A 12,219-nucleotide genomic window follows, 5' to 3' on the forward strand; every position below is an offset into this window, starting at 1 on the left:
TCATTAACTGGGTTTGAATGGGAATATTTTAACAAATCAAATGCAGAAATGATCCTTAGAATGTGATCTTTAATTAAAAATATTCATTTTTCCACATAATCACTAGCCAATTGGATACATTTCTGCCAATGAGGAACAAGTTTTCTGAAGCCATCACAGAAGAAGTTGACACTCTGTTTCCACACCCACAGTCTCTCAGTTCTCTCAGTGTCTTCATCAGAAGCATAATGATGTCCCCGCAGATTGTCTTTCAGTATCGGTAACAGATGGAAGTCAGATGGTGCTAAATCTGGACTGTATAGAGGATGCCATACGGTGATGCGATTCAGTCTCTGAAGTTCTGCTGTGGTGGTGGCACGTGAAATGTGCGGTTTGGCATTGTCATGCTGCAGGAAAACATTTCCCTTTTCCTTTCGGACCCTTTTTAGCCATTGTTTCAAAGTTCACAGCATTGTGATGTAATGCTCTGAATTTATTGTTGAGGAAATCAACATAGATAACACCATCTGCATCCCAGAACACTGTGGCCATGATTTTTCCAGCTGAGGGCTGCGTCTTTAATTCCTTTTACTGGGACGAGACTTTGTGTCGATATTCCATTGACTGATGTTTCATCTCCATATTGTAATTGTGTACCCACATTTTGTCTCCTGACACAATTGAATGGAGACAGGTGTCACCTTCATTCTCGTAACGCGAGAGGAGTTCCTGGAAAATTTCAAGTCTCAGATCTTCTGATAGCCAAGCAAAGCAATAATGTGACCTACAAGTTCTTTTGAAATGCCAATTATGCTTGCAATTTCTCTCTGAGTGATACGACGATCATCCTGAAGCAATCTGTCAACACTTTTCTTGTGAAACTTAGTGGTTGCTGTCACAGGCTGTCCAACACTTTGTTTGTCATGCAGGTCAGATGTTCCCACCTCAACATCTTTAAACTTACTCGCCCAAGGATGTACAGTACTCACATCAACACAATCACCATAAACTGCTTTCATTCTCTGATGAATCTCCTTTGGGATGACACTGTCTGCTGTCAAGAATTCAATGACGGCACATTGCTTAATTTGTATTGACCAACAGTCTGCGCAGGGTTCCATACTTTACACTGTAACAACACAACCGTTCAATGCTAAGGCTTCCCACCAACTGGAGCTGTAGATAAGAGGCTATGGAACAAGCCAGTACCTGCTGCATACCAATGCTGCCAACTGTTGAAGAGTTACGAAGGTAGATGCGTTACATTTCAGTCAACCATTGTAGATGTGAATTCTGTCTCAAAATGCAAAATAACCTAATAAATGCTATTTCATAGTGAATTGTATCGAGACAAATTATTTTTGTCAGAGATAGTTTGAAATAGCTTTTTTTGTGCACATGTATCTAAAAAGTAACCAGTTTTTGATTACCTTTACTGCATGTTATCTGGCAAAGCCCAATGTGGAAAGATATTGAGTGGAAGAATGTATTTGCAAAATAAGAAGTGCATGAATGTAGTGATGTAGCAGTGCATTCCATGCTCTGGTGCCATACCAGTAGTACGTGGGTGAGTGATGTATAAGATACGTGCCACATAAGGCATTGTAGGACTCAACCATGGAACCTAGCATCAGGAAACATTTATGTTTGTCACCTAGCTTAAGGTGAAAACCTGGTGTAATATAGTAGGTTTATATGGTGGGTGATTGCATCAAGTACTGGTAGAGGCTGGGCCGGAACAATGTCATTTACAACACTGTTGATTAATCCCAGCAAGAAATTGCATGCTAGTCATTACCAAACCCTTTGTGTCGTATGTTGCTCATTGTTTCCTTTCCATATTTGAACATCCATCATGGGGTTTGAATATGACTCTCACAGCGCCATAAGGGACCAACAATGTCCATGACAGTGTATCAGTTCCAGTTTCACAAACAGACCGAATGTGGGTGTAGGCTGCTACCCTAAGAGGGGGCACAGAGCTTGTTTCCTTGCACTGCTCCCTTCCCATATGGTGGTCATAATTCTAGTTCATGCTCATGCTCGACTCCCAGTTTATAGTGTCCGCACTTTGCACTATAGCGATCAGAAGGGAAAACCTGTCAATTTATTTTCATCATGCCGAAAGCCTTTCCCTAACATGCAGATAGAATTATTTTCAGTTGTACTTCTGCTCTAAGTACCTTGTTGGTTCTATCTTTAGCACTGTCAAGTATAGGTCACATGGCTATAAATAGCCACGAAAATTTGAAATCAGTATTCTGGAGATTTTGTAATAATTGCATTGGATAGCCAAAGGAAAATAATGTTGAAAAACACCTTGAATCAGAGCAGCACTCTGTTCATGGGAAGGAAAATGCTGCTGCTCAACAGAAACAGCCATTTGTTGAAAGCTTAAATAGTCCCCAAAAGAAGAAAGTGAGAAGAGACCATTTCAGAAAAAAACACTTGAAATTTTTGCAAAGGCCAACATTCCAGTCAGAAAAGCTCCACATTCAGCAATTTTGTTTTCTTGACAGTCAATTTCAAAGCAGTAAGGCTTTATCTTCAGGTACGCTGTGTGTCGGCCTTTTAAAATTGTACGTCTAAACATTTAGAAAGAAAAAAAAAAAATTTGAATTTCATCAGAACTGTTGTTGTTGTTGTTGTTGTTGTGGTCTTCAGTCCAGAGACTGGTTTGATGCAGCTCTCCATGCTACTCTATCCTGTGCAAGCTTCTTCATCTCCCAGTCCTACTGCAACCTACATCCTTCTGAATCTTCTTAGTGTATTCATCTCTTGGTCTCCCTCTATGATTTTTACCCTCCACGCTGCCCTCCAACACTAAATTGGTGATCCCGTGATGCCTCAGAATATGCCCTACCAACCGATCCCTTTTTCTAGTCAAGTTGTGCCACAAATTTCTCTTCTCTCCAATTCTATTCAATACCTTCTCATTAGTTATGTGATCTACCCATCTAATCTTCAGCATTCTTCTGTAGCACCACATTTCGAAAGCTTCTATTCTCTTCTTGTCTAAGCTATTTATTGTCCACGTTTCACTTCCGTACATGGCCCCACTCCATACAAATACTTTCAGAAACGACTTCCTGACACTTAAATCTATACTCAATGTTAACAAATTTCTCATCTTCAGAAACACTTTCCTTGCCATTGCCAGTCTACATTTTATATCCTCTCTACTTCGACCATCATCAGTTATTTTGCTCCCCAAATAGCAAAACTCCTGTACTACTTTAAGTGTCTCATTTCCTAATCCAATTCCCTCAGCATCACCCGACTTAATTCGACTGCATTCCATTATCCTTGTTTCCTTTTGTTGATGTTCATCTTATATCCTCCTTTCAAGACACTGTCCATTTCGTTCAGCTGCTCTTCCAAGTCCTTTGCTGTCTCTGACAGAATCACAATGTCATTGGCGAACCTCAAAGTTTTTATTTCTTCTCCATGGATTTTAATTCATACTCCAAATTGTTTCTTTTGTTTCCTTTACTGCTTGCTCAATATACAGATTGAATAACATCGGGGATACGCTACAACCCTGTCTCACTCCCTTCCCAACCACTGCTTCCCTTTCATGCCCCTCGACTCTTATAACTGCCATCTGGTTTCTGTACAAATTGTAAATAGCCTTTCGTTCTCTGTATTATACCCCTGCCACCTTCAGAATTTGAAAGAGAGTATTCCAGTCAACGTTGTCAAACGCTTTCTCGAAGTCTACAAATGCTAGAAACATAGGTTTGCCTTTCCTTAATCCATTTTCTAAGATAAGTCGTAGGGTTAGTATTGCCTCGAAGTGTTCCAACATTTTAGGAAATCCAAAATTATCTTCCCCGAAGTTGGCTTCTACCAGTTTTTCCATTCGTCTGTAAAGAATTCGTGTTAGTATTTTGCAACTGTGGCTTATTAAACTGATAGTTCGGTGATTTTCACATCTGTCAACACCTGTTTTCTTTGGGATTGGAATTATTATATTCTTCCTGAAGTCTGAGGGTATTTTACCTGTCTCATACATCTTGCCCACTAGATGGTAGAGTTTTGTTAGGCCTGTTTCTCCCAAGGCTGTCAGTAGTTCTAATGGAATGTTGTCTACTCCAGGGGCCTTGTTTCGACTTAGGTATTTCAGTGATCTGTCAAACTTTTCATGCAGTATCATATCTCCTATTTCATCTTCATCTAGATTCTCTTCCATTTCTATAATATTGACCTCAAGAACATCACCCTTGTATAGACCCTCTATATACTCCTTCCACCTTTCTGCTTTCCCTTCTTTGCTTAGAACTGAGTTTCCATCTGAGCTCTTGATATTCATGCAAGTAGTTCTCTTTTCTCCAAATGTCTCTTTACTTTTCCTGTTGGCAATATCTATCTTACCCCTAGTGATATGCTCCGCTACATCCTTACATTTGTCCCTGCTTAACCATTTTGCACATCCTGTTGATCTCATTTTTTAGATGTTTGTATTCCTTTTTGCCTGCTTCATTTACTGCATTTTTGTATTTTCTCCTTTCATCAATTAAATTCAATATCTCTTCTGTTCCTCAAGGATTTCTATTAGCCCTCATCTTTCTACCTACGTGATCCTCTGCTGCCTTCACTATTTCATCTCTCAAAGCTACCCATTCTCCTTCTTCTGTATTTCGTTCCCCCATTTTTGTCAATTGTTCCCTAATGCTCTTCGTGAGACTCTCTAAAACCTCTGGTTCTTTTTGTTTATCCAGGCCCCATCTCCTTAAATTCCCACCTTTTTGCAGTTTCTTCAGTTTTATCTACTGTTCATAACCAATAGATTGTGGTCAGAGTCAGATTGTGGTCAGAGTCCACATCTGCTCCTGGAAATGTCTTACAATTTAAAACCTGATTCCTGAATCTCTGTTTTACCATTATATAATCTATCTGAAACCTTCTAGTATCTCCAGGGTTCTTCCATGTATACAACCTTCTTTCATGATTCTTGAACCAAGTGTTAGCTATGGTTAAGTTATGCTCTGTGCAAAATTCTACCAAATGGCTTCCTCTTTCATTCCTTAGTCCCATTCCATATTCACCTATTACATTTCCTTCTCTTTCTTTTCCTACTACCGAATTCCAGTCACCCATGACTATGAAATTTTCATCTCCATTCACTATCTGAATAATTTCTTTTATGTTGTCATACATTTCATCAATCTCTTCGTCATCTGCGGAGCTAGTTGGCATATAAACTTGTACTTACTGTGGTAGGCGTTGGCTTCGTATCTATCTTGGCCACAATAATGTGTCCACTATGCAGTTTGTAGTAGCTTACCTGCATTCCTATTTTCCTATTCATTATTAAACCTACTCCTGCATTATTCTTATTTGATTTTGTATTTATAAACCTATATTTGCCTGACCAGAAGTCTTGTTCCTTCTGCCACAGAACTTCACTAATTCCCACTATATCTAACTTCAACCTATCCATTTCCCTTTTTAAATTTTCTAACCTACCTGCCTGATTAAGGGATCTGACATTCCACGGTCTGAATGCTAGTTTTCTTTCTCTTGATAACAACATCCTCCTGAGTGGTCCCCGCCCGGAGATCCAAATGGGGGAATATTTTACCCAAGAGGGTGCCATCATCATTTAACCATACAGGAAAGCTGCCCCTTGCTTTCAGCTGTTCGCAGTACCAGCACAGGAAGGTCGTTTTGGTAGTGTTACAAGACCAGATCAGTCTATCATCCAGACTGTTGCCCCTGCAACTATTGGAAGGGCTGTTGCCCCTCTTCAGGAACCACATGTTTGTCTGGCCTCTCAACAGATACCCCTCCGTTGTGGTTGCACCTACAGTATGGCTATCTGTATCACTGTGGCACACAAGCCTCCCCACCAATGGCAAGGTCCATGGTTCGTGAGGGGGGTGGGGGGTGGAACTAGATGCTGCATTCTCATGCAATGACTTAGATATGTGAAAATGAATATGCACTTGGATAATTCTTTGTGGAATTCTAACATTAGTACAAGTATAGTGAACACTGCTTCTGAAGTTTTGTTCCTCCTTGGGTATATGGGTACACAAAGGCTTAAATTGGGTTGGGGGGGGGGGGGGGGGGGGGCATGTTGTGTGTTTTTCCATCAGTATTCTCAGCTATTATGTTTTTCAGTTAATAAATTTTACCAGAGGAAGCTCCTATGAAACATGGTTTAGTATTATTTTCCTCAAACTCAAGGATAAGTTGTAGATACAGGGTGTTTCAAAAATGACCGGTATATTTGAAACGGCTATAAAAACTAAACGAGCAGCGATAGAAATACACCGTTTGTTGCAATATGCTTGGGACAACAGTACATTTTCAGGCGGACAAACTTTCGAAATTACAGTAGTTACAATTTTCAACAACAGATGGCGCTGCAAGCGATGTGAACGATATAGAAGACAACGCAATCTGTGGGTGCGCCATTCTGTACGTCGTCTTTCTGCTGTAAGCGTGTGCTGTTCACAAAGTGCACGTGTGCTGTAGACAACATGGTTTATTCCTTAGAACAGAGGATTTTTCTGGTGTTGGAATTCCACCGCCTAGAACACAGTGTTGTTGCAACAAGACGAAGTTTTCAACGGAGGTTTAATGTAACCAAAGGACCGAAAAGCGATACAATAAAGGATCTGTTTGAAAAATTTCAACAGACTGGGAACGTGACGGATGAACGTGCTGGAAAGGTAGGGCAACCGCGTACGGCAACCACAGAGGGCAACGCGCAGCTAGTGCAGCAGGTGATCCAACAGCGGCCTCGGGTTTCCGTTCGCCGTGTTGCAGCTGCGGTCCAAATGACGCCAACGTCCACATATCGTCTCATGCACCAGAGTTTACACCTCTATCCATACAAAATTTAAACGCGGCAACCCCTCAGCGCCGCTACCATTGCTGCATGAGAGACATTCGCTAACGATATAGTGCACAGGATTGATGACAGCGATATGCATGTGGGCAGCATTTGGTTTACTGACGAAGCTTATTTTTACCTGGACGGCTTTGTCAATAAACAGAACTGGCACATATGGGGAACCGAAAAGCCCCATGTTGCAGTCCCACCGTCCCTGCATCCTCAAAAAGTACTGGTCTGGGCCGCCATTTCTTCCAAAGGAATCATTGGCCCATTTTTCAGATCCGAAACGATTACTGCATCACGCTATCTGGACATTCTTCGTGAATTTGTGGTGGTACAAACTGCCTTAGACTTCACTGCGAACACCTCGTGGTTTATGCAAGATGGTGCCCGGCCACATCGCACGGCCGACGTCTTTAATTTCCTGAATGAATATTTCGATGATCGTGTGATTGCTTTGGGCTATCCGAAACATACAGGAGGTGGCGTGGATTGTCCTCCCTATTCGCCAGACATGAACCCCTGTGACTTCTTTCTGTGGGGACACTTGAAAGACCAGGTGTTCCGCCAGAATCCAGAAACAATTGAACAGCTGAAGCAGTACATCTCATCTGCATGTGAAGCCATTCTGCCAGACACGTTGTCAAAGGTTTCGGGTAATTTCATTCAGAGACTACGCCATATTATTGCTACGCATGGTGGATATGTGGAAAATATCGTACTATAGAGTTTCCCAGACCGCAGCGCCATCTGTTGTTGAAAATTGTAACTACTGTAATTTCGAAAGTTTGTCTGCCTGAAAATGTACTGTTGTCCCAAGCATATTGCAACAAACGGTGTATTTCTATCGCTGCTCGTTTAGTTTTTATTGCCGTTTCAAATATACCAGTCATTTTTGAAACACCCTGTATATAACTACATTGAATAGAGGACTGTGATAAATTGTAGTGCACTTATGTTGTGAATTAATGTGGAGTGAAGTGTGATTGGCAGGGGGGAGTGAAACCTACTGCTGACAGATACTCTTCTCTTGTCAGAAAACATGAAAGGAATTGGTAAGCTTTCCCTGTCTAATGAATGGATCACAGTGAACATCTGATGCCCTGATATTGTGCATGGTTGGTTATCATCTTGTTTCCATAATTTAGTGACCTTGGCCATAAAGACAGATCCCACACTATCTTGGTTTGAAACATATTATTGCTGTCATTAATTAGCATACTGCAGAGTACCCAAGTACAACACAGAACTTAGAAGAATATCTGTGAAAGGTAGATTTACAATTTCAGAAATGCTTCTCTACTTGTAGTAACGATTGAAGATGGGTATGATTAGTGTCATACCAGACAATTTAATGTCAGGCGTGAACTGTTAACACCACTAAAAGGGTGGATTACTGTTAATAGCATTAGCGGTCTTATAAAATATAATTTGCAGACTGCTCTCTGGCTAGGTGACACTATTTGTTTCAATAGATCCACTTACGAATGTCTTACGATCATTGTTGCATGATAAGCACTTGTGGAAAATACAGTTTAAAAAGGGCGAAGCACTTTACTGGATGCAGGAGGACAAATTTAAGATACAAGTCATTCCAGTTGTAATATTAGACATAGAGATGTAGCTTTTGTTGACATGCATATTTATTTGTTGTTGTTATTATTACTACTACTACTACTACTACTACTACTATTATTATTATTATTATTATTATTATTATACTTAAAAAAAGAAATTGCAGTATTTTGTGCATTTTCCAAGTTGCTTTGCTTTTACACGCAGTATGCTTTACAGAATAACTCTTTGTTTCTAAAGGAAAAAAGGGATGACAAAGAGATATAGAGCATGACCAGAGCTTACCATCAGGAGGTGCAACCTCCAGTGCTACACCTAAAACAGGAATGTGTTCATTTCCTGTGCAGCACCTATCAGTGTGTCTGTCTTGTGTGATTTTAACTGTTTTAACTTGTTTTTATACAATTGTAATAAAGAGACAATTGCTGTAAGGTGAATTAGTTCAGGGATCAAATTCGATACTCCAATATGTGTCGTTCACAAATATTCCATAGCAAGCTAGTATTTGAAAAAATGTAACATAAACATTCACTCTCAGTTAGGTCGTAGACCTGTTCTGACTGGCCAACTGCTCCCTACAAGATAGTACAAGGAGCAATCTATGGTCTGGGATGTGTGATTGGCATGTCATCAATCCTTCCAGCTGTTATTGCCAGTAGATAAATCCTTATCATGATGCTGCTTCTCTATTTGAGGTGTTTCTCGTTTCACCTCACAAGGCTTTTTGGATACAGTTCCAGACCTCTGTGCCTGAGAAAAGAAATCGAACCCGGCTCCTTGTGCACTGAAGTAAGCTACAGCACTGTTCAACTACAGAGATGGTGTTGTAACTATGTTATATTTAATGTTGATGCTTATTCTTTAAATGTTCTTTTTGCAGCAAGCACTTTGTGTTACTTTTGTTTCTCACTGCTTCATTGATTATCTGACTAAACATGGTGTATTCTGTTTGAAGGGTAGAGATGATCTCCGACAGGATGCTGTAATGCAACAGGTGTTTACAATGATGAACACATTTCTCAGAAGAAATAAAGAAACTTCAAAGAGAAAACTACTAATGAGAACATACAAGGTAAGTGCAAGTGCTGAAATAAAGAACATCTACAAACTGCATCACTGCAGAATAGAGGTGAGCTGCCATCAAAAGCACAGAAATAAAAAGTAATATTTGATCAGTTAATTACTAATTAAGCCTTTACAAACTCAGTGCAAAGGATGAAAAAGAGAGGTATGTGAAAAGGCACCACAGACCTCTTGCTAGTTAATTCACACTGTGTGAATCACTTGTACGATTAATCAAAATGTTACATTCATGCTGCTCATTTATGAGGGGCAGTGAAATGAAAATAAGACAAGTGGGAAAAAGTAAGTAAATTGATTATTATTTCAAAAGTAATTGTGATTACTGTTAATATACACTGAGGTGATAAAATTCATGGGATAGCAATATGCACATAGACAGAAGGCAGTAGTATCACATACACAAGGTATGAAAGGGCAGTGCATTGGTGGAGCTGTCATTTCTGCTCAGGTGATTCATTTAAAAAGTTTCTGATGTAATTATGATCACACAAGGGGAATTATTAGACTGTGAACATAGACTAGTAGTGTGAGCTAGATCCATGGGACTTTCTATTTTTGAAATCATTAGGGAATTCAGTATTCTAAGATCACAGTGTCAAGAGTGTGCTGAGAATACCAATTTTCAAGCACCACGGACGACACAGTGGCAACGACCTACTCTTGCAGCAGCATTTGCGCAGAGTTGTTAGTGCCGACAGACAAGCCACACTGCATGAAATAACTGCAGAAGTCAATGTGGGATAATCAGTGAAGATACCCATTAGGATAGTGCAGCAAAATTTGGTGTTAATGGGCTGTGACTGCAGACAACTGACAGGAGTGCCTTTGTTTACAGCACAACATTGCTTGCAACATCTTTCCTGGGCTTCTCATCATATTGGTTGGATCCTACATGACTGGAAATCGGTGACCTGGTCAGATGAATCCTGATTTCAGTAGAGGAGAGCTCATTATAGGGTTTGAGTGTGGTGCAGATCCTAGAAAGCCGTGGACCCTAGTTGTCAACAAGGCACTGTGCAGGCTGGTGGTGGTTCCATGACAATGTGGGGCATGTTTATATGGATTACATTGGGTCTTCTGTTCCAACTGAAGCAATACTTAACTGGAAGTAGTTATGTTCAGCTACTTGGTGACCATTTGCAGCCATTCATGGACTTCATGTTCACAAACAATGATGTCACGTCACCGGGCAATAGTTGTTCCCGATTGGTTCGGAGAACATTCTGGGCAATTCGAGTGAATAATTTGACCGACCAGATCACCCGGCATGAATCCAATTTAACATTATGGGACATAACCAAAAGGTCAGTTCGTGCATGACATCCTGAACTGGCAATAGTTTTGCAGTTATGGTTGACAATAAAGGTAGCATGGCTCAATATTTCTGCCAGGGACCTTCAGCAACTTGTTGAGTCCATGACACATCAAGCTGCTGCACTGCACCAGGCAAAAGGAGGTCCAGTGCAATATTAGGAGGTATCCCACTACTTTTGTTACCACAGTGTATTTATCCCACTGTGAGACAAAATGGGAAGAGATCGTGACTACATGGAGGATGCGTAAAGGCTTCCCACCAAACTTCTGCTTTGCACCTGAAACAACCTTGGCTGTTCCATGCAATTCAAAGAAAATCCGAAAGAACAGATACTATCTTCATATAGTTAAGGCTGACAAGCCATTGACCTCCTCCTTCTATGATGGATGCACGTGCATTGCCTGAACTCTTACGGGACTCGGTAAGATTATCTGCCACGAGTAATGAGTGTAATGGACAGGGGCACTATGAATGTAGTGTGTGGACATTAAGGTGGGAATGTGGGTCTCACGGGGAGTGTGCAAGGGTTAAATTCCTGCAGTCGCACTATCATCTGTGCCCTCGATGCCTCAGATGGATAGAGCGTCTGCTATGCAAGCAGGAGATCCCGGGTTCAAGTCCCGGTCGGGGCACACATTTTCCACTGTCCCCATTGATATATATATATATATATATATATATATATATATATATATATATATATATATATATAATAAGGAAACATTCCATGAAGGAAAAATATACCTAAAAACAAAGATGATGTGACTTACCAAATGAAAGTGCTGGCAGGTCGACAGACACACAAACGAACACAAACATACACACAAAATTCAAGCTTTCGCAACAAACTGTTGCCTCATCAGGAAAGAGGGAAGGAGAGGGAAAGACGAAAGGATGTGGGTTTTAAGGGAGAGGGTAAGGAGTCATTCCAGTCCCGGGAGCGGAAAGACTTACCTTATGGGGAAAAAAGGACGGGTATACACTCGCACACACACACATATCCATCCACACATATACAGACACAAGCTTGTGTGTGGATGGATATGTGTGTGTGTGTGCGAGTGTATACCCGTCCTTTTTTCCCCATAAGGTAAGTCTTTCCGCTCCCGGGACTGGAATGACTCCTTACCCTCTCCCTTAAAACCCACATCCTTTCGTCTTTCCCTCTCCTTCCCTCTTTCCTGATGAGGCAACAGTTTGTTGCGAAAGCTTGAATTTTGTGTGTATGTTTGTGTTCGTTTGTGTGTCTGTCGACCTGCCAGCACTTTCATTTGGTAAGTCACATCATCTTTGTTTTTAGGTGTATATATATATATATATATATATATATATATATATATATATATATATATATATATATATATAATAGAGGGAAACATTCCACGTGGGAAAAATATATTTAAAAAGAAAGATGATGAGA

General features: G+C 40.5%; 1 protein-coding gene and 1 non-coding gene across 2 annotated transcripts in view; both read left to right on the plus strand.

Moving 5' to 3' along the window:
* LOC126161971 (serine-protein kinase ATM) overlaps positions 1 to 12,219 on the plus strand; it is a 481,619-nt gene that overhangs the window by 423,197 nt on the left and 46,203 nt on the right. The window contains exon 40 of the mRNA XM_049918161.1: positions 9,357 to 9,473. Within this exon, the coding sequence (XP_049774118.1) occupies positions 9,357 to 9,473 (117 nt within the window). The remainder of the gene's footprint in view (positions 1 to 9,356; positions 9,474 to 12,219) is intronic.
* Trnaa-ugc (transfer RNA alanine (anticodon UGC)) lies at positions 11,357 to 11,431 on the plus strand. Its single transcript has one exon. It is a non-coding gene; the product is annotated as a tRNA-Ala (tRNA).

This window comes from Schistocerca cancellata, chromosome 2 (genome assembly GCF_023864275.1).
Source record: "Schistocerca cancellata isolate TAMUIC-IGC-003103 chromosome 2, iqSchCanc2.1, whole genome shotgun sequence".
Taxonomy (NCBI): Eukaryota; Metazoa; Arthropoda; class Insecta; order Orthoptera; family Acrididae; genus Schistocerca; species Schistocerca cancellata.